Below are 26552 nucleotides of genomic sequence, written 5' to 3' on the forward strand. Positions count from 1 at the left end.
TGAGAAAGTGGGAAAGAGCTAAACTTGACACCCTACCATCACAATTAAAAGAACTAGAGAAGCAAGAGAAAGCAAATTCAAAAGCTAGCAGAAAACAAGAAATAACTAAGATCAGAGCAGAGCTGAAGGAGATAGAGACATAAAAAATCCCTCAAAAAATCAATTAATTGAAGAGCTGTGTTTTTGAAAAGATTAAAAGATAGATGGACCACTTGCCAGACTAATAAAGAAGAGAGAAGAATCAAATAGACACAATAAAAAATGATGAAGGGGATATATCCAGTGATCCCACAAAAATACAAACTACCATTAGAGAATACTATAAAAACCTCTATGAAAATAAACTAAGAAATCTAGATGAGATTGATAAATTCCTGGACACATACACCCTCCAAAGACTAAAGCAGGAAGAAGGCGAATCCCTGAATAGACCAATAACAACTTCTGAAATGCATGCAGTAATTAATAACCTACCAACTATAAAAAGCCCAGGACCAGATGGATTCACAGCCAAATTCTACCAGAGGTACATAGAAGAGCTGGTATCATTCCTTCTGAAACTATTCCAAATAATAGAAAAAGAGGGAATCCCCCCAACTCATTTTATGAGGGCAGCATCTTTCTGATAACAAAACATGGCAGAGACACAACAAAAAAAGAGAAAATTTCAGGCCAATAACTCTGGTAAACATTGATGTGAAAATCCTCAATAATATACTGGCAAACTAAATCCAGCAGCACATCAAAAAGCTTATTGATGACGATCAAGTTGGCTTCATCCCTGGGATGCAAGATTGGTTCAATATGCACCAATCAATAAAGTAATCCATCACATAAACAGAACCAAAGACAAAAGCCACACAATTATCTCAATAGATGCAGAAAAGGCCTTCAATAAAATTCAACACCCATTCATGCTATAAACTTTCAATAAACTAGGTATGGATGGAACATATCTCAAAATAAAAAGAGCTATTTGTGACAGATCCACAGCCAATATCATACTGAATGGGCAAAAGCTGGAAACATTCCCTTTGAAAACCTGCACAAGACAAGGATGTCCTCTCTCACTACTCCTATCCATTCAACATAGTATTGGAAGTTCTAGACAGGGCAATTAGCCAAGAGAAAGGAATAAAAGGTATTCAAATAGGAAGAGAGGAAGTCAAATTGTGTCTGTTTGCAGATGATATGATTACATATTTAGAAAACCCCATCATCTCAGCCTCAAAACTCCTTAACCTGATAAGCAATTTCAGCAAAGTCTCAGGATACAAAATCAATATGCAAAAATCACAAGCATCCCTATACACCAATAACAGACAAACAGAGAGCCAAATTATGAGTGAACTCCCATTCATAATAACTACAAAGAGAATAAAATACCTAGGAATACAGCTTACAGGGGATGTGAAGGACCTCTTCAAGGAAAACTACAAACCACTGCTCAAGGAAATAGGGAGGACACAAACAAATGGAAAAATGTTCCATGCTCATGGAGAGGAAGAATTGGTATCATGAAAATGGCCATACTGCTCAAAGTAATTGATAGATTCAATGCTATCCCCATCAAGCTACCATTGACTTTTCTCACAGAATTAGAAAAAAACAAGTTTAAATTTCATATGGAACCAAAAGTGAGCCCTTATAGCAAAGACAATCCTAAACAAAAATAACAAAGCTGGAGGCATCACGCTACCTGACTTCAAGCTATACTACAAGGCTTCAGTAACCAAAACAGCATGGTACTGACACCAAAACAGATATATAGACCAATGGAACAGAACAGAGACCTCAGCAATAATGCCACACATCTACAGCCATCTGATCTTTGACAAACCTGACAAAAACAAGAAATGGGGAAAGGATTCCCTATTTAATAAATGGTGTTGGGAAAACTGGCTAGCCATGTGCAGAAAACTGAATTCAGATCCTTTCCTTACACCTTATACAAAAATTCACTCAAGATGGATTACAGACCTAAACATAAGAACTAAAACCATAAAAGCCCTAGAAGAAAACCTAGGCAATACCATCCAGGACATAGGCATAGGCAAAGACTTCATGACTAAAACACCAAAAGCAATGACAACAAAAGACAAAACTGATAAGTGGGATCTAATTAAACTAAAGAGCTTCTGCACAGCAAAAGAAACCAGCATCAGAGTGATCAGGCAAACCACAGAATGGGAGAAAATTTTTGCAATCTATCCATCTGACAAAGGGCTAATATCCAGAATCTACAAAAATCTTGAACACATTTACAAGAAATAAATGAACAATCTTATCAAAAGGTGAGTGAAGGATATAAACAGACACTTCTCAAAAGAAGACATTTATGTGGCCAACAAATGTATGAAAAAAAGTTCATTATCACTGGTGATTAGAGAAATGCAAATCAAAACCACAATGAGATACCATCTCACACCAGTTAGAATGGCAATCATTAAAAAGTGAGGAAGCAACAGATGCTGGATAGTATGTGGAGAAATAGGAACACTTTTACACTTCTGATGGGAATGTAAATTAGTTCAACCATTGTGGAAGACAGTGTGGCAATTCCTCAAGGATCTAGAACCAGAAATACCATTTGACCCAGCAATGCCACTACTGGGTATATACTCAAAAGATTATAAATCATTCTACTATAAAGAAATATACACACGTATGTTTATTGTACCACTATTCACAATAGCAAAGACTTGGAACAAACCCAGATGTCCATCAATGATAGACTGGATATACACCATGAAATACTATGCAGCCATAAAAATAATGAGTTCATGTCCTTTGTAGGGACATGGATATAGCTGGAAACCATCATTCTCAACAAATTAACACAGGAACAGAAAACCAAACACCACATGTTCTCACTCATAAGTGGGAATTGAATAATGAGTACACATGGACACAGGGAGGGTAACATCACACACCAGGGTCTGTCGGGGGTTGGAGGGCCTAGGTGAGGGATAGCAGCATTAGGAGAAATACCCAACGTAGACGACGGTTTGATGGGTGCAGCAACCCACCCTAGCACATGTATATCTATGTAACAAACCTGCTGGTTAAACACATGTATCACATAACTTAATGTATAATTTTAAAAAAGAGAAAAAAATAAGTAAAACAATATAAAACCAGAAGTTAGATTTTTGAGAAAATAAATAAATTTCAAAAAAGTTTTGTCACACTGATCAGGATAAAGCAGATAAAAGTTAACGATATTAAAGACAGCTTTCATCACTACAGATATCAAAAGGATAATGTGAAAATATTTTGAACAACTTTATGTTAATATATTTGACAACTTAGATGAGATTTACAAATTCCCTGAGAGATGAAAAATTAAAAACAAAACTTAACTAATTAAATAATTAGATAACCAGAATAATTCTGTAACTACTAGAGAAATAAAATACGTAGATACAACTCAAATAAAAAACAAAATTACAGCCCCAAATATTGTCACTTTTAAATCCTACCAAACATTAAGAAGACATTATAATTCCATGCAAAATCTTTCGGAAAATTAAAGAGCATGTTATATATCTACTGTATTCTCTGAAGCAGTACTTTCATTATACCAAATTTAGACCAAAACATTATAGAAAAACAAAACTATAGAAGAGTATCTTTTATAAGCATAATGCAAAAGTGGCTAAGTGGCTAATTTATTTTATAAAATAAACAGCCTTGGTGACCTAGAAGGAGTATCATGCCTCTTGCAAGGTGCCCAGCATTTACTGAATTCCTAATAAGCAAATATGCTAGATTAATGAAGAAAAGATAACATGGATTATTATGAAAACTTGGTCTCATTTAGACTCAAAAATGTTCAATTGTCCAGCAATAACATGGCTCATCATCTAAGCTGATATAATGTCATTGTTTACAGTTTTCTGATAATGTGTGATTGCACTGAAAAAAGTTACAATCGATTACTTCTCAAATGAATGTAGGATTTCTAGCATAGACATATGGTGCAACAGGCACTAAGGAGAAATAAAGACACAACCAATGTTGATGATTTTTTTGAAACATGACAAAAACTATAAAAAACAGACCCTTATTGAGCGTTTGTAGCTACTGGTATGACCAACCCCTTGTCCTTTAAAAAATAGATGATTACTTATTTCCATTTCAGTACTGCAGAAAATGTAAAAATAATTTACACTCTTTTCTAATACACCCTCAAACAAAAGACACCAACAAGCACTCATATACTATTTCAATAAAACACAAATATACATTGCTTTGGATATGAACATGCTAGTGCATATACATTGATCATTGGACAGCTAGATTAATTTTTCATTTTATTTCAAGAGTTTTACTTTAAGCAATATGAACATTTTAAATTAAACCTTTTATGTATTATGGTAAAAATTCTGCCAGCCTAAAATAATCCCCAATAATAACAAGAAGGTGTGTTTCAAAATGATGTTAAACAATATAACAAATACATAATTTGATACTGATAATTTATTTTTTAAAAACAGATGTTCAGTGAATTATACGGTGATAAACCTAAAACTAACCCTAATTTTCCAGCTAATGTAAGCTCTACGCACTAACTACACATTGGATTTTTATGAACTGTTTCTTAATTACAAAGGTTAACGTGCTCTTAATCTCACCAACAAATTAAATCATCATTAAAATATATTTAGTGCAACAGTTTGCTTTGTAAATTAACATATTTTGATAGTCCTAAAATGAAAATTAAATAGTTATATATTTAGTGTTGTGATTATTAATTTGCTATGTGTAAAGGACAACATGAAATGAATTTAACCATTTATTTTCCCTAACTAAATTTTAAGCAAAGTAGAATTTTAGATAATTTGTTAGCTACATATTTAACAGATTAATGTATTGTCTCTCTCTTCAGCTATCTATATGTTCCTCCATACATCCACCTATCATTATCCATCCCATGCATTAATCTATATATGCCCCAACTTCATTTAAATTCCCCTTTGAACAATATATGAGACTCATTTATGTTTCTGACATATTTAAAGCCTTTAAAATGGTGAAAAATATTCAAAATTTGGAAAGATATACTATACAAATTAATACCTTTACCTTTCTTATTGACTTAAATGTCATTATCTCTTCAACAATACTCTGTTATGAGAATATAATTGACATAATATTCTTCAAAAAATTGATATATGTTAGGCCTTAGTAACAATTTTCAAAAGAAAAAAAATCATAATTTATAGGAAAACATTTTTTTCTAATTTATTTAGTTCATTATTTACGTCAACTTTTATTTAACCAAGAGGGATAATGAGACAAGGACTACAGCAACGATAAAGGTATTAAAATCATTGACTCTGGCATTAAACTGCCTGGTTCTTACACTCAGCTTTGCTAATAAACAATGGGCAAATTACTTAAGTACTTGGAGTCTCAGTTTTATCATCTCCAAAAAAAGTTTATAATACTATCTACCTTGTACCCAGAGCATTTCAAAGGCAGCCAAGCTAAGAATCTGTGCTCTGGAAGTGTTCGGTATTACTACTGTGCTTGATTATACATTGTGCAACCATTTTATCACACAGTTGGTAAATAGTGAGATTATTATATTTCTTTCTTTCTTTCTTTTTTTTTTTTTTTTTTGAGACGGAGTCTGTCGCCCAGACTGAAGTGCTGTGGCGCGATCTCGGCTCACTGCAAGCTCCGCCTCCCGGGTTCACGCCATTCTCCTGCCTCAGCCTCCTCGCCCGGCTAGTTTTTCATATTTTTTAGTAGAGACGGGGTTTCACCGTGTTAGCCAGGATGGTTTCGATCTCCTGACCTCGTGATCCGCCCGTCTCGGCCTCCCAAAGTGCTGGGATTACAGGCTTGAGCCACCGCGCCCGGCCCAGAGATTATTATATTTCTAAAAACATAATAAATGTTTTCAAAGTACTTACTTTATTAAATTGTTCCTGGCATCTGGGTCGTATGCTGTAACCTGTCCAATGATACTGCCCTCCTTTACATCTTCATCTACTTCTATCAAGTAAGAGACTTTACTGAACACAGGAGGTTCATCTATATCTTCCACAGATATTTTGACCACAGCTGTGTCTTTGAAAGGTCCCAGGTGCAAGAATCGTGGATCAGGGTGAGTGTTACTTGCATCCACTCTTAAAGTGTAGAGCATTTGATTTTCAAAATCTAAATTCTGAAGTTAAATAAAATAAAAGAAATTAGCGTAATTCAGAAGATATGACAACGGAAGACGATTTCAAAGTTTAATAGCCAGCGATCATGATTATACCAACAATTCTGTTTAAATGACTTTCTCAATGGTTGCTTCATAGGTATGTGCAGTAAATTTATAACTATGTGTTTTGCCATACACTTATTCACGGAGGGTTAACTTAATATAATGGCATACACGTTGATTTTGATGCTCACTTAGTACTATGCTTCATTTTTTTTGGTGACATGTAAATGAAGTATTAACTAATGGATTTATACAATATATGTTATCACTATTAAAGTTGTACAGTAACGATCAGAAGAGAAATATAAAATAGAAGTATAGAATAAAACTTATTTCTATTTCAACTATTTGAGAGCTTGTGGAAAGTAAGATATGCATAAAAAGTGAAATAAGGACAATATGAAATGATACTATTCAGCTGTATTATTAGATGTAAAGATTCAGAATGTTCTCCCACACTGCATTGAAAATCATGGCAACCAATGTAAAACACAGAGCATCTTCAGGTTGTATTTATTTAAATAGCTCATCACACTTAACAATGAAAATATTTTGAAAAGTACATGAGATAATGATGGCTGCATGTTTATTTTTTCCTCTATGGAGAAATACAAACAAGTACCTTGAAGTTTATCTAATTTTAATTTGACTGTTTTCTAGTGTAAGCATGAGCAACTGAGGTTTTAAGTGTCAATTATGAAGACGTTTAACTTGTTTGAAGTGATATCGTAGCTATTCCCATTTATCTGAAGGATAGACAGCATGTAAAAGACGGGAGAAAATAAATCCCAGGCTTTTTCCCCCTTTACTGAAAAGCAAAAATGAATTATAAAGCACTCAATGAAAAAATGAAGACAGTGAAAGGAAACCTGTTTGACAGTTATAATCCCTTCCTGTGTATCCTTGTCAGTGATGACATCGAACATGTCTGCACCATCTCCTTCAGCAATGCTATACTCCATCTCTGCATTTTCCCCCACGTCAGGGTCATTGGCTTTTATCCTTCCAAGATGAGTTCCAAGAGGTACAGATTCAGGAGAATTAAATTGATACGTACCTGTAAATTAAGTAAGAGCTGTTTTGACATTTCATCTTTAGATAACAACATTCTTTCATTTCCTCTGCATTTTTAACTTAAATACGTTAATTTTAAATAGGGAGAGTTTTTATCATATTGAATTGTAAGCTGTGAAAATTATGTATTTATTAATTTGGAAAAATAATTTATAAAACAGAACACTCTCATTTTGTAAATGAGAAGTGTAAGTCCCAGAAAAAAAAAGAATAGAGAATGTCCCAAGGTTATTTAGACTATAGATGGTAGGCCTGATATAAGAATCCAGTAGTTTTGACTTAAAAGAACATGAAAAACAATTATTTACTGCTCATCTGGGGCTTTCAAAACAGTCATCACAGTTTTTTTACATGTATTCAGTTACATTTTAAAAATCCATTTATTATTTTATTCAGGAATAAAAAATAATGCCATACAGACCAATGTTTTTTTTTTTTTTTTTGCCTGTTTGTTTTAGTTGTGATATATTTTAGGGGGCATGGATTTTTCTATTTTTTGTAGGTTCACGCAAATATTATATTATATTCTGGTGTCCCTAAAAGCATTTTAGTTTGTGGCTACCTATTCAAGACACAATAGAAAAAAAAAAAAAAAAACTTTAATGTTAATGAAGGTCAGGAATATTTTTAAACATTTACAATGTGGTGCAGTCCATACAAGGTCAAAGGGCTTAGATGCTAATTTATTTAATCCTCACACTAGTCCTCAAAGGACCAATTTAGCTGTATCATCTTCAGGGGCAGGCCTTAAGGAAATTATCCTGCAGACTTGGGAAAGGGAGAATGCAAAAACTAATTCTTTCTGACTTCAAAGTCTAGATTCTTTCCAATTGATTTGGTGATTAAGAATGTGCATATATAAATCCAATTGCCTGGATTTGAATTCTGACTACCTGGCCAGTTAGTTAAATTCTCTAAACTTTGATGTCCGCATCTAAGAAACAAGGATGATAATGACAGTAATTCACTCATAGGTTTGTTTTAGGGATGACATAAATTTAGCTCTGGATCTAGTCCTTAACTATTGTAGTTCCAGAGTTTTGTTAACATTATTATAGATAGCAGAATTACAGAATGTCAAATTAAAAATGCATTGAGTATTACTCTTTATAAAGGAATATGAATGCAAAGTTTAGGTTTATGTTATTTAGACTTATTGTTTATGTTCTCAGCAAACTTTATCGTTTTACATATATCATATAAATATGTCCACCAATCAAAGCTCGATAAAACATTTTAAATATAATTTGCCTGGAAAACTGTTTTACTGTATTGAGATTAGTGATATGAATTTAAGTTTCAGCTTTTAATTGAATATTTCAAAATAGGACTCCTTATGTATTTATTCTCTGCAAAATAACAAATTTCAGCAGAGAATGGAAATCTTTTTCTGCAGGAGGTCATGAAATGCAAAGCATCCATGGTTTAATGTCCGTCCTAAAATGGTGACAACTGAAAGAGTGTTAACTGATGTAATCTTCATAATTTGGTAGCAGAGATACTACCAAACTTGAATATGTCTAAAATGCCCTCACAAATGTGGTAAACCATAACTCTATGGGCCACTAGGAAAATATAAAAATGATGCTAAATAAGCCAATCTGCGTTGATATTTTTAAAATATCAGGAAGTCTGTGTTTCACAATCAATTAGATAAGAGATTTTAAGTTTTACATGCAAACAAGGTAGCTGAGGTAAGACAAGTGAGAGACACAGGATTTGAATCCAGATAGCCAGACGTGAGAGTCCACACTCTTAATTAGGAAGAGGATCCAAAGGAAAATGTTAAGACAATCTTAGTGAATGTTGAGAAAGGAAGTCTGGAAAACTTTATAATGCTTCAAAGTTAGAAAAGTTAATTAAAAAGTTGCCAGAGAGGCCGGGCACGGTGGCTCAAGCCTGTAATCACAGGACTTTGGGAGGCCGAGGCAGGCAGATCACAAGGTCAGGCATTCGAGACCAGCCTGGCCAACATGATGAAACCCCGTCTCTACTAAAAATACAAAAATTAGCCAGGTGTGGTGACGCTCACTGATAATCCCAGCTACTCAAGAGGCTGAGGCAGGAGAATTGCTTGAACCCAGGAGTCAGAGGTTGCAGTGAGCCGAGATCACGCAACTGCACTCCAGCCTGGGCGACAGAGTGAGACTCTGTCTCAAACAACAACAACAACAACAACAACAAAAACTTGCCAGAGAAGCTTAATCCTTTGTTCTCTCACACTACATACCCCCCAAATGATGAAAATCATCACCATTACTCTCTATTTGTGGGAAATTGTGATTTTTTTTCTTTTTGTAGAGGAATGGATTGTGGTTTTTCCTTTATGCATAAACCAATAGCAAAACTGCTAGCATGAAGCGTGAATATTAAACTCGGCTAGTGTGTTTGAGAAGTTTTCGGACATGAGATCACTGAAACATTCCTTACTCTGGGGAAATCGAGGAGGGTTGTTGTTGACATCTGTCAGCGTGATGTTCACTGTGGTGGTTCCAGAAAGGCCTCCCATCTGGCCACCCATGTCTTTGGCCTGTATAACAACCTGGTACTGCTCTCTATTTTCTCTGCTCATGTCTGGTAATGCAGTTTTTATTACGCCTTTTGGAAAAAGCAGACAAAAGTTTTGCAATTAAATCGCTGAGTTTTAAAATTAAGCTAGACAAGATTCATTTTACAGAAGTTGATTATAACAAACATAAAATGTCAATGTATTTAAATATGTCTTTCAATCCATAACCACTTTAGCATAATTCGCAGAACAGGAAGGATTTTGCCATGGGCTATTGTTCATGAAATGGGTTTTGCTAAATCAATGTATTTATTTTTTTTGATTACAAAAATTAACTTCAGTCAACAATCTTTAGACAAATACAGTTGTTTAATTTTGATCATTGTCACATTCAAGGTGTAAGTATTCTCTATGCCACATAATGTGCTGAATCTCTGTGAAATTTTGTATTTAGTGTTTCAGATTTAAACCCAATGAATAATAGTTTAAAGAGCTAAGGGTTCAAATAAGTTATTGAAATAATAGAAAGTTTGCATTTGTTTACATTCAATAATGAGAGGAAACAAATAGAAACATGAAACTGAATGAATAATGGTTTAAAAATATTTTTAAAATCTCTAAATTAATTATGCATCTTAAAGTATTATACAATAAGAAGTCGGCCAAGTTTAAATGTTGTACCTGATTCTGGGTCCACTGAAAAATATGGCTGTCCTTGCAATATGCTATAGACCACTTTGGCACTATTTCCATAGTTGACGTCATCTGCATCTGTTGCAGTTACTTGTATAACAGATGTACCTACATGAAACCCCATCCCCAAACAGAGACATTTACATACTTCCAAATTTGAAATAATCTTTCTTAAAAATATGTTGCTGTCAGTGTTTTGTATTAGACAATGTTGTATGTTTGAAGAAATTTATTTAGATACTTCCCCAAAAAGTTACTTTTCTTTCTCATTTTCTATAAACTTGAGTATTTCTTAATTTTTTTATCTAAGAAAAGTATCAAACTATATTTATCAGTAAGGTGAATATAATGAGATTAGTTAATACATTGCATTTTTAATTGATTGGAAATGTTTTAGGGCAAACATTCTTAAAATGAATATAACACACATGAAATTTGTAATTTAATACATTTACCGCTAACTGGAAACATGTATTTAAAAGATGAATCTAACATTTTTTAACCTGCTACTGCTTTTTACTCTGATATATTTGACTGTGAATGGTAAATAAAATAAAAAATAAAGAGACAATTTCTATGAAGAAACAAACCAAAATGCTGTAAAATTGACTTGCAAGATATTTTTTGTTCCCAAGATATATCTAACTATGAAGGGTCTATGCCTCTCTTTTAAATATATATATAATATGGTTGCTTATGATTACCCCTATTGATATGTTGCATAATACTGGTTATTTGATGCACATTTGTAAATCATTGTTCTCCAAAAGAAGCTGTATGGTGTGTAATTCTGTGTCACAATCAATACTGCAATTTAAGCTTACTATCTAATTTTATATCATTAAATTTAAATTATGTTGAATTTTGTTTCAAATCTTTCAAAACATAGAAGTGCTTTAAAAGCAGGGATCAACATAATAAAATATATTGATGAATTTTTAAAATTATTTTTTCCTGAATTTCTGTAAAGATTTGAAGTACGGTTCTAACATCACCCTTAACTGAAGCCTACTAGGTATGCCCTTGGACAAAGCTACATTGTAGGACATTTTTCAGTATATTTTACATAATTTCTAAAAGTTTGAGTCTGACTCTTATACACATTTTAAAGTTTTTGAAAACAGGAAGATTCCATGTTGGCCCTACCACCTAATTTAATAGCCCACATACATTACACACTCAATAACTTGTCTAATTGAATTACGGTGGATGTTTCTCAAATGTTGTGTGTATATGTGTATGCCAATTCCAAAAATTAATATATAGTAATTAAGATCAATATTAACAGCTCATTTCCTGTCAATATATTTGAATGTTAACACATGAGTTGAGCAAGTCTTTTTAATGTTTTCTCAGAATTAATTAGCATAACGATGACAACTTGAGCTCAGTCTCTTGAGGCCCCTGTTTTCTCAACTGTAATGGAATTGATGTGTCCTGTGAGTGAATGGAAACATTACATATTTACTTAATCCATCCCAGTTGTAAGCTTTTATCATTAAAAAATTATCCACCCATGTGTTTATTAGATGAAAGCAAAAATGATAAAGTGATTTTATTTCCCCCACACAAATCATTTTATGATGTGCAGAAATTCAACAAAGTGTTTTTTTAAAAAAAATCTACATGTAATGTCCTTTTTATATAACCCTATATGATATATATTAGAATAAATGTGGTTTTCACGATTGGAAGTTATTGAAATATGAATTATTAAGCATTACCAATATGCTGAAAATACAAGTAGTTTTTCATCAATTTTAGGATGTTTCTTGAATTACCCCTTTTATTTTTCTTTAAACGTGAGCATTACTGTAAGCTTTCATAATAGGTACAGGTAAAAACAATCTTCTATATTTATTTGACTCTTTCAAATAATGTTTTTGTGGAATTTTAGTTTCGATTATTAGCTCTGTTAGTGGGTAGATGATCTTTGAAGTTACGCCAAGATGCTTGACAAAGATAAATAAGTTAATATAAACAACAGAAATAAACTCTATGATGTGGCCAAAAAGCTGAAAGCACACATGTAGAATACTTGTTCCACCTCTCAGAGCTCTGGTAATACTTAAGAATGCTTTTAAACACTGGTAATCACTGACAAAATATCATTGATATGTTATTTTTTAGCAAACTGAGAGACAGTGTGTTGGATTATAGGGAATAAACAGTTGTAGTTTTTTCAGAAGTGTAATGATTCTTTACACAGTTAAAAGTATTTAGTAATAAAATTAAATAGAAAATGGTTTATATGTTTTATGCTAATTTTATAAATGTTTGTTTATAAAGAAAAAATAAAAGAGAATACACATGGAAATTTACATCCCTCTAAATTTTCCAAAATATGTATAAATTTTATTTGTTCTTTAGTTATTTAAAATAAATATTTTATTTTCATATTAAAGATAAAAATGTACTAAGTAAAATATAGTGAAACTTGAATGACAAATTTATATATTGCATCTCATATCAAAGAGATGAACACGATTTTGAGATCATTATTTTTGCAATTCACATTTTTATAAGAGTTTTGCATATATCTTAAGTAGAAGCTATCTTAAGGAATCAAAGAAGTTTACTGTAAGTCTTAATTCATTACTTACTTAACTATACAACTAATAATCTTTAGGAAAAATTCCAAAGACATTTTGTAAATCGTGAAGAAATGTTAAAAGCCAATAAATAAATAACTTGGTGGCGAAAGATTTTGGGGAACCAAAAGATTCCTCTGGATATGGAAGAAAAATTCATCAATATTAGTATTATTATTATTTAAAGATAAGAAAAGTTTAGATTACACAATGTGACCAAGCTATGCCAGTTGGTCTTACATATATATTTACACATATTAGAGGAAGTTAAATCAATTCAGTTTATTACACTATACAAAATAAACTTCATATACAAAAGAAAAAATCTCTCTATATTTGTGCCTTATATGCAAATATGAAAATGTTTTGAATCTAGTGTTTGAAATATTTGAAATTGCAAATATAAATGACCCCATGACCCCAAAACATAGCCCTTGTATCTATCATCCATCTATCTATCTATCTATCTATCTATCTATCTATTATCTCTCTATGTAAACTTCCAACAAAATATTTATATAAGAAGATTACGTAGGCAGTATAAATGTTACTAATTTAAATGGTTTTCTAGACACAGTATTGAGGAGGGGAAATACTGCCTTTACTGCTTTTATAAACAGCAACTCTGTGGCATGGTAATGTCAGAAAATATACATTATAGCCTATTACGTTGTATAACACTTAAAAGCTTTATCTCTCACACACATATTCTCTTTATCTCTAGCTGTCTATCTTTATTTATATCTATCATCTATCTTTCCATATGTCTGAAGTGGTTGATATAATGGTAAAACCAACTAAAAGATAAAGAAACAGAATCACTTTATGAACTAGAGGAAACAAAGAAAAAAGGTGAATGGTATGGGCTTTATCCTACCCTGTAGCCTAAGGCCTACCTTTTGAGCACTGTAGAAAACAGACTGGAATATTTTGACTTGGCTCAATGTGAGAATAAGGTAATGAAAGTTACAGAAAGTGAAAAAGGAGTTTATTCTTCACACCTCTCTATGAATCTGGTTTGGACAGAGTCAACTCTTTGCTTCTGCCATAGGGCAATGACAGCCATTAACTTGAGGACCGGGGTAAACAGTGCCCCTGACATAAATGTTTGTGTGTGGGGGCCACTAATAAGAGAAGTAGGGGTGATGTTTTCAGACAGTGTCGTTGAATTATAAGGGGTCCATTCATTAGATGTCCAGGAATTGAAATCATGCTTTATTAGATACAAGTTTATTTTCCTGTGAAATCCAAATTCTTTAAGGGCAGAGTCCATATCTAATTTGTTCGACATTTTATATTTAAAACCCAGCAGAGAATCTAGTGCAAAATCATAAGAACTAACTTTCACAGAATGCCTAATGTAGACTAGGCATAGTTCTCAGCACCTGATTGATTTTATTACTTTATCTTCATGATACATTTGGGATGTGGGCCTTGGGCACATAGAAGTTGCTAATCCGGTGTGTGGTAGTGTTGGACTAGGTCTAAGTCCGTTCTAAATATATTTGGTCAAGAAATTTCCTTATAAATACTTTACCAAATGGCCTATCTCTCTGGTGTTACAAATACAATTGGAGACATTATTGAATTCACACGTAGTGAACCTCTGGGACATGAAGAATTCATTGCCCGAGTTAATTTTGTTGTCTGTAAAAAAATTACAAAACGATTCCTGGTTGGGGGTCAAAGTGTTAAGAGGAGGACTGGATAGGTTTTTGAGAGTGAAAGTAGGGGAAATTTCCAGTCATTGAGAAAGGATGCATCCCAAATCACCAAATTTACACAACAAGAATTTGCCTAGGTGAAGACAAAAGCATGCACGTGAAGCAAGTTGATAGAAAATATTTAATCAATGGTATAATGATCACAAGAAATAAAAAAATACTGAAAGTAGAAATAGAAAAGGAAAATACAAAACGTTATAATCGAAATGTATCCCATTATCTTTAAATATATATCTTTATATATCTTCCAAATTATGTGTTCTGATTAGAATATGCTAATGTATTTCAGATTTCATGAGTTTACTGGAGTCATTTTAATGTAACTGGAAATGGGTTGAGCATTTGGCACTAAAAATCCAATGTGAAATATGGCATATGATTGTAACAGACAGAAATTGAAGCAGAGGGAAACAACAAGGGAAGGAGTTGGTGAGAGAGAAGAGGAAGAAACAAATAATTTAAGAAATAAAAATGAATGGAAATAAGCGACAGATAAATGGAGATCATCAGAAAATAACATTGTAAAGAAGGGTAGGTCAATAATAAATAAATCTTATCTTATTCCATAAGACTCTATTTCTTAACAAAGCTAATACTTGTAGTCTTTAATTCTTTGATTTAAATGAAAATATCTTGTCCTATCTGAAAATAATTTGAGAATTAAATCATTGTGTATTATTTTATTTATAGATGTATTCTTAATTCTTTGATTATGCATCAGATTTAACTGTTAATATACGGGATACACAAGGCATGGCAGAGTTCCTATACATTACTTCTTAGCTTTCCTATGTAAATTGGTTTATTTGGATACATAGGAGTAATATAAATCACACCCGCAATAATTATAATTAGTCTTTTATTCTCCTTTAAATAAGATAGGAGAGTTACGATAAAAGATCAACACAAGTTTAGGAGCTAAAATACATCTACTTTTTATTTAGACATATTTATATGGTTATATATAGTGATATATGTGGTTATATATAGTTTTATATATATATACAGTTATATATAGATATGTATGTATTAAAATGCAGGGGCTTTATCCCCTTATTTTCTTATTTAGACTTAATTTGAATGAGAAGGGCATTTGATTTAAAGTAATAAATAAGAAAGATACTAATTTAGAGGAGTTACTCACAATGTAATAAATTAAAAGATTTCCAGACTAGATTTTGAATAATAAACATAACTATTTAACAGAGAAAAATAGTAAGGCATTAAAATTGTCCAGCTATCTCTGTGATATGGTTAGACTATGTTCTCACCCAAATCTCATTTTGAATTGTAACTCCCACAATTCCTATGTGTCACGGAGGAACCCGATTGGAGGAGATTGAATTATGGGGGCGGGTCTTTTCTGCATCTTTCTCCAGATAGTGAATGAGTCTCAAGACATCCGATGGTTTTAAAAACAGGAGTTTCCATGCCCAAGCTCTCTTTCTTTGCCTGCTGCTGTCCATGTAAGACATGATTTGCTCCTCCCCTTCTGCCACAATCGTGAGGCCTCCCAAGCCACGTGGAACTGTAATTCCATTAAATCTCTTTTTCTTCCCAGTCTCGGATATGACTTTATCAGCAGCATGAAAATGGACTAATACACTCTGCATCTATCAACTTTTCTTCTTCTTTTTAAAATTAGGCTAGTAGTAAGTTGACCAAGTCAGTTTAATTCTTTTGGGCTCATGTTTATTTATTTATTAAAATAGGCAATTAAACCAAGTATAGTATTTTCTGCAAATGCATATTATATATAATATATTGTACATTTATATTTAAGTAATGGAAGTATATACAAAGTTATAGGTGAACCAAAGTGGAAGCAAGTATTAGTAATGAAGAATAACAATTGTCCTCTACAAATATGATTAAAATTTATCTGTATTCTTAAATCTTTATTTTTTAGTTCCAAAAGCTGCAGCCTTAGCCATACATCTGTCTGCTACTATATGATTTGTCTCATTTCGTGATTTCGTGGGAATTCTAGCCATGTAGCAAATGCAACTGACAATGGCTCAAATCCTTGTATTTGCAACCTACACTAATCCAAAGTTGTACTGCTTACACTTTTAAGCTTACGTAAATGAAATATAGATTGTCTTACAGAAAGAGATTTTGTACAATATAAACTACAAAGCATCTTTCATGCATAAACTTATATACTGTATATTTTATTATGAGTGATGGAAACAGTGAAGGATTTAAAAAAATACCTATATGTATGTGTGTATATATTTATGTGTGTGTGTGTTTATTTCAGTTCTGATATTGTTACTCAACAAATATTAATAGAACCTAGATGCATTACTATTTCATATGAGACAAAATGCATTTGAGTTATGTACACAGGTGACAAATAGTAATACACAGAGTAAAATATAATAGTTCATTAAGTATCAGAAAATAATGTAGGAGAAAATACAGGTTATGTGCGATTAAATATCAATAGTCTCTGATAGGGAATATTTGCTTTTTTTCACAAAAGTGGGATACTTCTTTGAAATATTTTGAGTATTCACATTTAAAACAATTATTCTTAAAGTTTCTCATATTCAAATATTTCCATTATCTTAATTATACCTTTTACTTTTCTAGGTATGTGAAATCTTTCTGAGGAAGGATAAGTGAAAGTTTTGTATTGTAAAGTTTCAGCATATCTGGTAAAATGATATGCACACAAGAGAAACAATAATATTTTTCAAAAGGTACTAAAAAAAGAAATACTTTAAAATAGTAATCAATAGGAAGTTGATGAGTATAATTTTACATGCACCTTAATCTCACATATAAACCCATTAAAAAACAAAAACAAAAACAAAAACAAACATGATATGTGTCTAAATTAACCCACTGGTTGTCCTATACAAACCAATCTAGTGCTTTCCATGCAACTAAGGTACTGAAAAATATAACAGGAAACATATCCATTCATGTTTTGTATTAAAACTTTATGATTTCACAGGACTCCTGTCTAATTTGATAAATTCTTTTGTTTTATTAGAGTGAATACCTGAAAGGGCTATTTCAGTTCTATTTAACTGCATTTTTCTCGTTAGATGAGATTTCACTGGAAGTGAGAATAAACAAGTTTTTAAAAAACTCTTGGTTCTTCCTGCTAAATATCTGACATAGTTAACGTTTTGTATTAAACATTCAGTAAAAGTGAATAAGTTTGTTTCTCCTTGCATATAAATTATTTTAGACTGAAACATATATTAGTTAAAAGAATGTCAAAATCATACACTGGAAATTGGTTTTGAAATAGTGTTCAATTAAATTGTATCAAATTTGGGAAATTGGTTGCAGATCTTATAAATTAAGTTTGTATCAGTTATTTTAGAAATGTTTTTATGATGTAAATCAGTTCTCATTGTCTCACTAACAAATCTAAACCTTTTATATTAATAGAGTTAAATGTTGTCATACACAGATAAAACTTCGCACAAGTGGCATCTAAAATGGTGGGCAGCCTTAAGAAGTGAAACTATTATTTTCAGTTTGCATAAGCCAATGATCAGCAGTGAAATGTGCACAAAAATAACGTAAAAAGACTTGTAATCTTGTCATGATGCCACCAAGTTATTTGATCTTAGTTCAGTTGCTTAACCTTTCAGAATCTTGAGTTTCTAATTAACAGAATAGGGATTTAAAGTTCTATTTCTCATGCCTACCACATAAGTTGGCTTTAATGATCAAATGAGAAAACACTTAAACAGAAATTTGCCAAATGCGAGCACTAATTGTTATTCAAATAATGCAAGCAAAATTGTCCAAAACTACTGATACAATTATTCTTTTGATTTCTGGTAGATATACATTCCACTTGACTGCCATTTGAATGCCTGTTGAGTAGAATTGAGGGTATTGATTGAAATAAAATGAATTAACTGCTATCGATAATAATATTTTATATAAATTACAACATAGCAGAATTAAGATATACAGAAATAAAAATAGAAGAGTTAGTTTAAGCTAAATAGTAGTTTCCAGTAATAACTCTTATTTTGAAAGAGGCCACATATCATAACCACATGTCAATAATGATTACCCGAGCAAACAAACAAATAAAAAGTAGTTTACGTGGATTAGAGTATACCTACCGACTCCAGACATTTCAGGAACACTGGCAGTGTATAAGTCCTTTGTAAATTTTGGCTCATTGTCATTGATATCATGAATTTTAATGATAAATTCCGATTCCGGTTCCACCTGCCGCCCAGTTTTTCTGTCTATAGCCTTGGCACGAAGAATGTACAGAGATTTTTCTTCTCTGTCTAGTTTCTTTGCAGCATGAATGTCTCCTGTATTTTCATCTATAACAAATAGACTGCCAGCCCCATCTCCTGTTAGTATGTACTTTAAATTTCCATCTCCTTTATCTTGGTCAGTGTGAAGCTTTAGAGAGGTAGAAAAGAAGAGTTCTGTAAATATATACATTATCATTACATAGAACATAATTTTGGCACTATCAATTTGTGTCTATGTAACAGCTCTGCGATGATTATCTTAATGGTTATCTTGACTTTCACTGTAAGAGGGAGTTAAATATTTCAGTTCTTATTATACTCAAAATTTTTAACAGTCGTATTTAGACATCATAAGGGACTAGATTTAAAATAATGTGAAAATTAATATGTATCTGTTAAAACAAAGATATTTATGAATAAAATATTACCAAGATTTAAAACTGTAGTGCATTAAAAAAAAATCCATTAACCTACCTCTTGAGTGTAAAATATTAATTAATGTTGATTACATTTAAAATGACTGAGTTCTAAGATATGATGTGAGAAATCTCTGAAATTATTTTAATGACAAGTTTAGAATAGCTACCTTAATTTTTAACTGATTTTATTCCCCTTGAGTACAGAGTATCTTTGTAAGTGGATCCCTGAAACTGTGGATAGTACTGAACCCCATATATATTATATTTTTTCCTGTATATACCGTCTTACGGTAAAGTTTAATAAATTAGGCACAATAAGAGATGAACAATAATAACTAATGATAAAATGGGGCAATTATAACCATATACTGCAACAAAAGTCATGTGAATGATCTTTCTCTCTCAAAATAGTTTGTTGTTATTTACTGCAGGTGATTGAAATCTCAGAAAGTGAAACCGTGATTAAGGGGGACCTACCGTATAACACTGTAGAAGCACAGACTCTTTATTCAGAGAGACTAATCAGAGAGAGAAAGAGATTTGTAATTACTTATTTTCTATGTGACTCTGGGAGAATACTTTTTCAACCACCATGTTTTCGTGTTTAGAAAATGTTATATTTTTTGTACCTTTTAAATTTCAAGTAATATAAAACTCACAGCTTGTCCTCTGGCCATATGTACTATGTATTAGGAAAAAATAGTATTTTTTTCATAAACTATGTTCTTTTCATTGGTAAATGCCCATCTGTAAAAATAACTTCTCAATGTAGTAGACTGATGATTGAATATTTAAAACAAACAGACCATGTACTCCTAGAAATTATGAATTGAAAAACAACCTTAAAGATTTTACAATACTAACACGATTCTGAAACTATAAATTTTTAAAAATTAATTGAAAATAGTAATTGTTTATATCATAAAATCATGGGTACATTATGATATTTTGATATATGCTTATATTATAAATTAAATCAAACTAATTAACAAATCCATCACCTCACATACTTATTTTTTGTTTTTGTGGTAAGAATATTTATAAGGATGTGGATGGAGGTGGAAGATATTGATCAAAGAATGCAAAATTGTATTTATTCAGGAGTAATAAGCTTCAGTGGTCTTTTGCCCTGCATGGTGATTATAATAAATGATAATAAACTGTATATTCAAAATTACCAAGAGTAAATTTTAAATTAAACTGGAGTTTTAACTAGCTTATCCCTGCTGTGTTGACTTACATCATATACTTTACAATTCCCATTTACATCCTGCCCTCACCTATTTCTTGAGCACTCCATTTTATCTTTGAATTATTTGACTATTTAAATTCTGTTTTTTAAACATAGCAAAAATTAGAGATGTTTCGTGTTTTACACTTTCTTTGCAAGCTCAGCATCAAAATAATTATCACATGTAGCCTTTCTATCTCTGAAATATCTTCTCAAGACATCTGTCTTCATCTCTATGGCTATATCATATCTTTTCCTTCATCTTATCTTCTGTGGACTACCAGAGCAATCTTCTAATCACGCTGCCTCCACTCTTGCTCTACTCCAAGCAATTTTTCAAACTAAACAGGTGATTTTTTCCACATCACAAATGTAGTCATATTAGAATCTAGGTTAAAAATCTTCAAGTCACAGCATTTACGAACTGTAAACCTGAAGTCATAAAAACCAGGGTTAGCATCATGCGTATTTCAGTGTTATATTGGCCATATGGCTTGCTTGTTTTTAAATCTAAGTTTATTTTATGAAAATAGTATAATTTTTTTTAAATATTTACTTTTATTGTTACTGTAATTCCTTAAATTCTATGACCTTATTTATACATCCTGGATAATCTGGCCCTGAATCCCAGAGGCATCTCTGTCTCTTTTCCCTCTTGCCATACACTCTATACATAGCAATTGTTTTGTTTTGTCTTTATGTCTCAGAAGGCCTGTCCTAGCTTTCAAGCCTGATGTTTGCATCTGTTTCCCTCACCTTTTTACACCTTTCCCTTCTTTTTGTATTTCCTCTAACTAAATGTTTGTCATATCTCATTTTCAATTTCCTCCTTAGGGAGGCCTTTCCTGACTCACTGGATTAGGATGGATGAGCCTGCTCTTGACTTAGATAACATACTTCATTCCCTATCATGATACTCATCACATTTGATGTAATTGTTTACCATGCCCACTAAGCTGTAAAATACATAAGGGAAAGACTGATATTCTTCTATTAAATCATTCAACATATATTTCTTGAAGACCATAAATACTTCCTCTTTTTTAACACTAACTTTTCACATAAATACAATTAGAAAAGTCAGATCATAAATAAAACTTGCCTTTTTAACATGAGTTACATCTTATAAATCTCTATGTGTTAACGATACTGTTAACAACTATCTTTTTGAAATGCCTTTTTCAAACCATTTATAATTAATATTTTTGTACCTTTATCTTTACATTACTAGTCATCTTATTTTAAGAGGATAGAAAGAAAAAATATATAATTTGATGAAAGGAAACAAATAGCAAAAGATGAAAAAGGTGGATAAGTAGAGAATGTTATGTATTAGAAGCCCAATTACATTACTTTTTAAACATGCTATTATTTTTCAACAGTATTATTTTAGTTTAGCCTTAATGCAGGATTTTTTTGTTTGTTTTTAGAAATTTGAAAAATTAAACATGTACATACAGGACAAACTAAAAAATTTAAATAAATCTGTGATGGTTAATTTTATGTGTCAGCTTGATTGGGCCATGGGATGCAGAGATATTCAGTTAAACAATATTCTGGGTGTATTTGTGAGGATGTTTTTGGATGAAATTAATATTTGAATCAGTAGTCTAAATACAACAGATTGACCTTCTCAATATGTGTGTGTCTCATCCAATCCTTTGAAGATAGGACCCTCTCAGAGTTCTGAAAAAACAAAACAAAACAAAAAAAAACACCTTGCTATTGTCAGCAGGTAACTGCGTTCTCTTTGAGAGATCTTGGTCTGCTACTGAGTCTTACAAACTGAACATTTAACTATTGTCTACCAATTTGCCATGTGATCTGAGTGAGTGTACTATTACCCGACTCACCAAGTCATAAAATTGGACATGCACTACAGAGTTCCATCATCAAATGGATGTTGTATATAGGTGACATGGCCTCAGTAGGCCTTGAAGGCACAAATAAGTTACTTGAAGAAGTAGCACAAATTTCTACGGTCACCACTCCTTCTCTCTCTCAGACTTCTCTCTCTCAGACTTCCTCTGTGGCCTCATAGATAATTCCCTGCTATCAGTTTTACTAAATAAAAGAAGGTTCAGGCCTGTTTTGTAGATGGTGCTGCAAAATATGCAGGTACCAACTGAACGTGGACAGCTATAGCATATAGCCCCTTTCTATAACATTTGTGAATAGAAATGATGAAGGGAAACCTTGCTAGTGGCAGAATTTGAGCAATGCTCCTCGTTTTTCACTTTGCTTGGAAGGAATAATGGCCACCTGTGCAATTGTGCACCAATTCACAAGCTGTGACTAATGGTATGGTTCTATGACTAGGACCTTGGGAAGAGCATGATTGAAAAATTGGTGATAAGGAAATCTGGGGAAGTAGTATGTGGGCAGATCAATTTGAATGGGCAAAAATGTGAACACCCATGTTCATTTTCACCAAATGATAACCTCAACATACCAGCAGTTTAATAATGAATTGGACAGTATAGCCTGTTCTATGAATACCAGCCAGCCTCTTTGCCCAGTCACCTCTGTCATCAGCTGGTGAGCTTATGAATAAACTGGCTATGATGGCTGGGATGGAGGTTATGCTTGGGATTAGCAATATGAACTTCCATTCACCAAGACCAATCTCACTACAGCCACTGCTGAATGCTGAAGCTCCTCAGCCATAGAAACCAACACTGAGCCTTCAATATGACACCATCCCCCAAATGATCAGTCAGCTACATCGTGGCAGGATAATTACATTGGTTGACTTCCATTTTGGAAGAGATAATGTTTTGTCCTTAGTAAATACTAAATAGGCATTTACACTGGATATAGATTTGCATTCCCTGCAGGCAATACCTCTGCCAAAACTACCATATTTGCACTTGCAGAATTTGCAGAATGCCTCCTGATATTCCAAATGTCATTGCTTCTGACAAAGGAACTCATTTCACAGCAAAAAAAAAAAAAAAAAAAAAAAAAAAAAGCATAAATGGGCCCATGCTCATGGAGTTTCTGATCCCACCATGATCTTCATCACTCTGTGGCAGCCGATTTAATAGAATGATGGAAAGGCCTATTAAAATTTAATTTCTTTGCCAACTGATTGGCAATACCTTGTGGAGTTGGGCCAAGGTTCCCTAGAAGGTTGTATATGCTTTGAATTAATGCCTAATATATGGTGCTGTTTTTCCTGTAGCTGGGATTCACAGGTTTAGGAATCAAGACCTAGAAATAAGAGTGGCATCATGTGTTATTATCTGTAATGACCCACTAGAAAATTTTGCTTACTCTTTGCACATTCTTGTGCTCTGCCAGGTTAGAGGTCTTACCTCCAAAGATAGGAAAGGTGATACTGAAAGATACATCAATAATTTTTTTGAACTGGAAGTAAATAATGCTGCCTAGACACTTCGGGCTCCTCATGCATCTAAATCAACAGAGAAAGAAGAGAGTTACTGTGCTGGCTGCAGAGATTAAACTTGATGACTGAGGAGAAATGCAGCAGCTAATCCACAATGGAGATAAGGAAGAGTGTGTCTGGCATACAGGGGTTCCTTCAGATCATATCTTAGTGTTCCCATACTCTGTATTTAACGTCAATGAAAATTACAACCCAATCCCTTCAGGACCACTAATGATACAAATCCTTCAGGAATGAAGGGTTCAGTAACTCCACCGGATGAAAAACCATGTCCTGCTGAGGTGTTTGCTGAATGTAAACAAAATATAAAATGGATCATGTAAAACGTACCAACTACAACCATATGACCAGTTAGAAAAATAAAGACGTAATTGTGATGAATATTTCCTCCTTATTTTGTCGTGAATATGTGTGTATACTTCAAATCTTTGTTCTCTTCATTCTCTTATCCCCTTATCATGTAACATAAGACATATTAACTTTACCTTAAAATATTTCATTATTAATTTATCATTATAGCATGCAACCTATGCGATACCAAGGAGGAAAGTATGCATTACTCAATGTCTTTACTTTCTCTTCTCAGAAAAGGGTCAGTGTGTTTTTGGTTTCATGCAAAATAGTTGTGTCATATTAGGTGGATTTATGACCTTCTTGCTGTCTTTCCTTCCTTCCTTCTTCCTTCCTTCCTTCCTTCTTTTATTTTTTTTGGGGGGGGGGACTATGTATGGTTGAAGAAGATGCATATGCATACCAAGTTGACAAGGGGTATATTTGTGACAGTTAACTTTGTGTGTCCAGATAGGGCCACAGAGTGTCCAGATATCTGGTTAGACATTATTCTGGATGGGTCTGTGAGGAACAGAAGAAAGAAAAATTTGAATGGATAGACTTAGTAAAGTAGATTGCACACCTCAGTATGGGTGACTAGTCTTTAAACTATCCCTTAAAGTCCTGAGTACAAAATAAAAAGCTGAGTAAGAGAGAATTTACTCTCTTTGCCTATCTGCAAGCCAATGTATCAATCCTCTCCTGCCTTTGGACTCAGACTCAATCTGGAACTCAATACGACATACTCTCTAGCATTTCAGTATTTTGGACTCATCCTGAAACTATACCATAGTTCTCCTGTACCTTCAGCTTGCCAGCTGCAGCTCTTGGAAATTTCTGGCCTCCATAATCTTGAGAACCAATTCCTTTTAACACAATTACATATGTTTCATGTGTCTCTCGAGAATCCAGGCTAATAAAACATCTGAGTTTAACATTTAAAAAAATTTGATTTGTGGCAGAGGAGTGGGAGTAAGGTGGCCAAGTACAAGCCTACAGTGATCATTCCTCCCACAGGAACATCAGATTGAACAACTATCCACAAAAAAAAGTATCTTCATAAGAATGAAAAATCAGGTGAGTAATCATAGTACCTGATTTTACCATCATATTAATAAAAGAGGCACTGAAAAAGGTAGAAAGGATAGTCTTGAATTGACTGGACCACTCTTCTCTCATCCTCTTGCAGGAGCCACATGGTGAGAAGAGAGAATCTATGTGTTGGAGAAGGTGAATGTAGTGATTATGAAACTTTGCATTGGAACTCAATGCTGTCCTGTCACAGTGGAAAACAACATGAGATAGAACTCAGCTGGCACCCATGGAGAAAGCATTTAGACTAACCCTGGCCAGAGGGGAACTGCCCATCCCAGTGGTCAGAAGTCAAATGCCAGCAAGTCCTGCCACCATGGGCTAAAGTGTTCTGGGGTCTAAAATAAACTTGAAAGCCCTTGTAGGCCACAAGAACCATAATTCTTGGACGAGTCCTGGTGCTTTGCTGGGCTCAGAGCCAGTGGACTTGGCGGGGGGAGGGTGTGACCTAGAGAGACACCAACTGGGGTAGCCAAATGTGTACTTCTGCCACCTCTCTCCAAACCACCAACAGCACAACCAGCACCTCTTGACAGAGACCTTTTCCTCTGCTTGAAAATAGGAGATGGAAGGTTAAAGAGGAATTTGTCTTGCAACTTGGACTCCAGCTTGGCCACGGTAGGATAAGGCAAAGACCTGAGGCCCCCAATTTCAGGCCCTAGCTACTGCATGACATTTCCAGACACACCCTGGGCCAGAAGGGAACCCACTATCCTTAAGGGAAGAACCCAATTCCTGCAGGACTCATCACCTGCTGACTAAAGGAGCCCCTGGCCCCTGCATTATCAGCAGTGGTAGGCAAGCAGTACTTGCTATGGGCCTTGGATAAGACTCAGAGCTATACTGCCTTCAGGTGTGACCAAGCACATTCCCAGCTGTGGTGGTCATGGGGAGAGAATCCTGCTTGAAGAAAGCAGAGGGACTTTATCTTGCAGCTGGTGGACCAGATTGACCACAGTGGGGTAGAGCACCAAAAGTAATCCTGGGGTACCAATTATGGGCCTTGG

The 26552-nt window shown here is 33.4% G+C and overlaps 1 protein-coding gene across 2 annotated transcripts in view; it reads right to left on the reverse strand.

Annotated features, from left to right (window-relative positions):
• The window catches only part of CDH9 (cadherin 9), a 169786-nt gene that overhangs the window by 23104 nt on the left and 120130 nt on the right, over positions 1 to 26552 (reverse strand). For both annotated transcript variants that reach the window (XM_033179264.1, XM_033179265.1), the window contains 5 exons: positions 18918 to 19212; positions 10488 to 10607; positions 9728 to 9895; positions 7093 to 7280; positions 5925 to 6178 (listed from right to left, as the gene is read on the reverse strand). In XM_033179264.1, coding sequence (XP_033035155.1) covers positions 5925 to 6178; positions 7093 to 7280; positions 9728 to 9895; positions 10488 to 10607; positions 18918 to 19212 — 1025 coding nt within the window. The remainder of the gene's footprint in view (positions 1 to 5924; positions 6179 to 7092; positions 7281 to 9727; positions 9896 to 10487; positions 10608 to 18917; positions 19213 to 26552) is intronic.

The sequence above is a fragment of the Trachypithecus francoisi genome, unplaced genomic scaffold (assembly GCF_009764315.1).
Source record: "Trachypithecus francoisi isolate TF-2019V2 unplaced genomic scaffold, Tfra_2.0 Lachesis_group2, whole genome shotgun sequence".
In the NCBI taxonomy this organism is placed as follows: Eukaryota; Metazoa; Chordata; class Mammalia; order Primates; family Cercopithecidae; genus Trachypithecus; species Trachypithecus francoisi.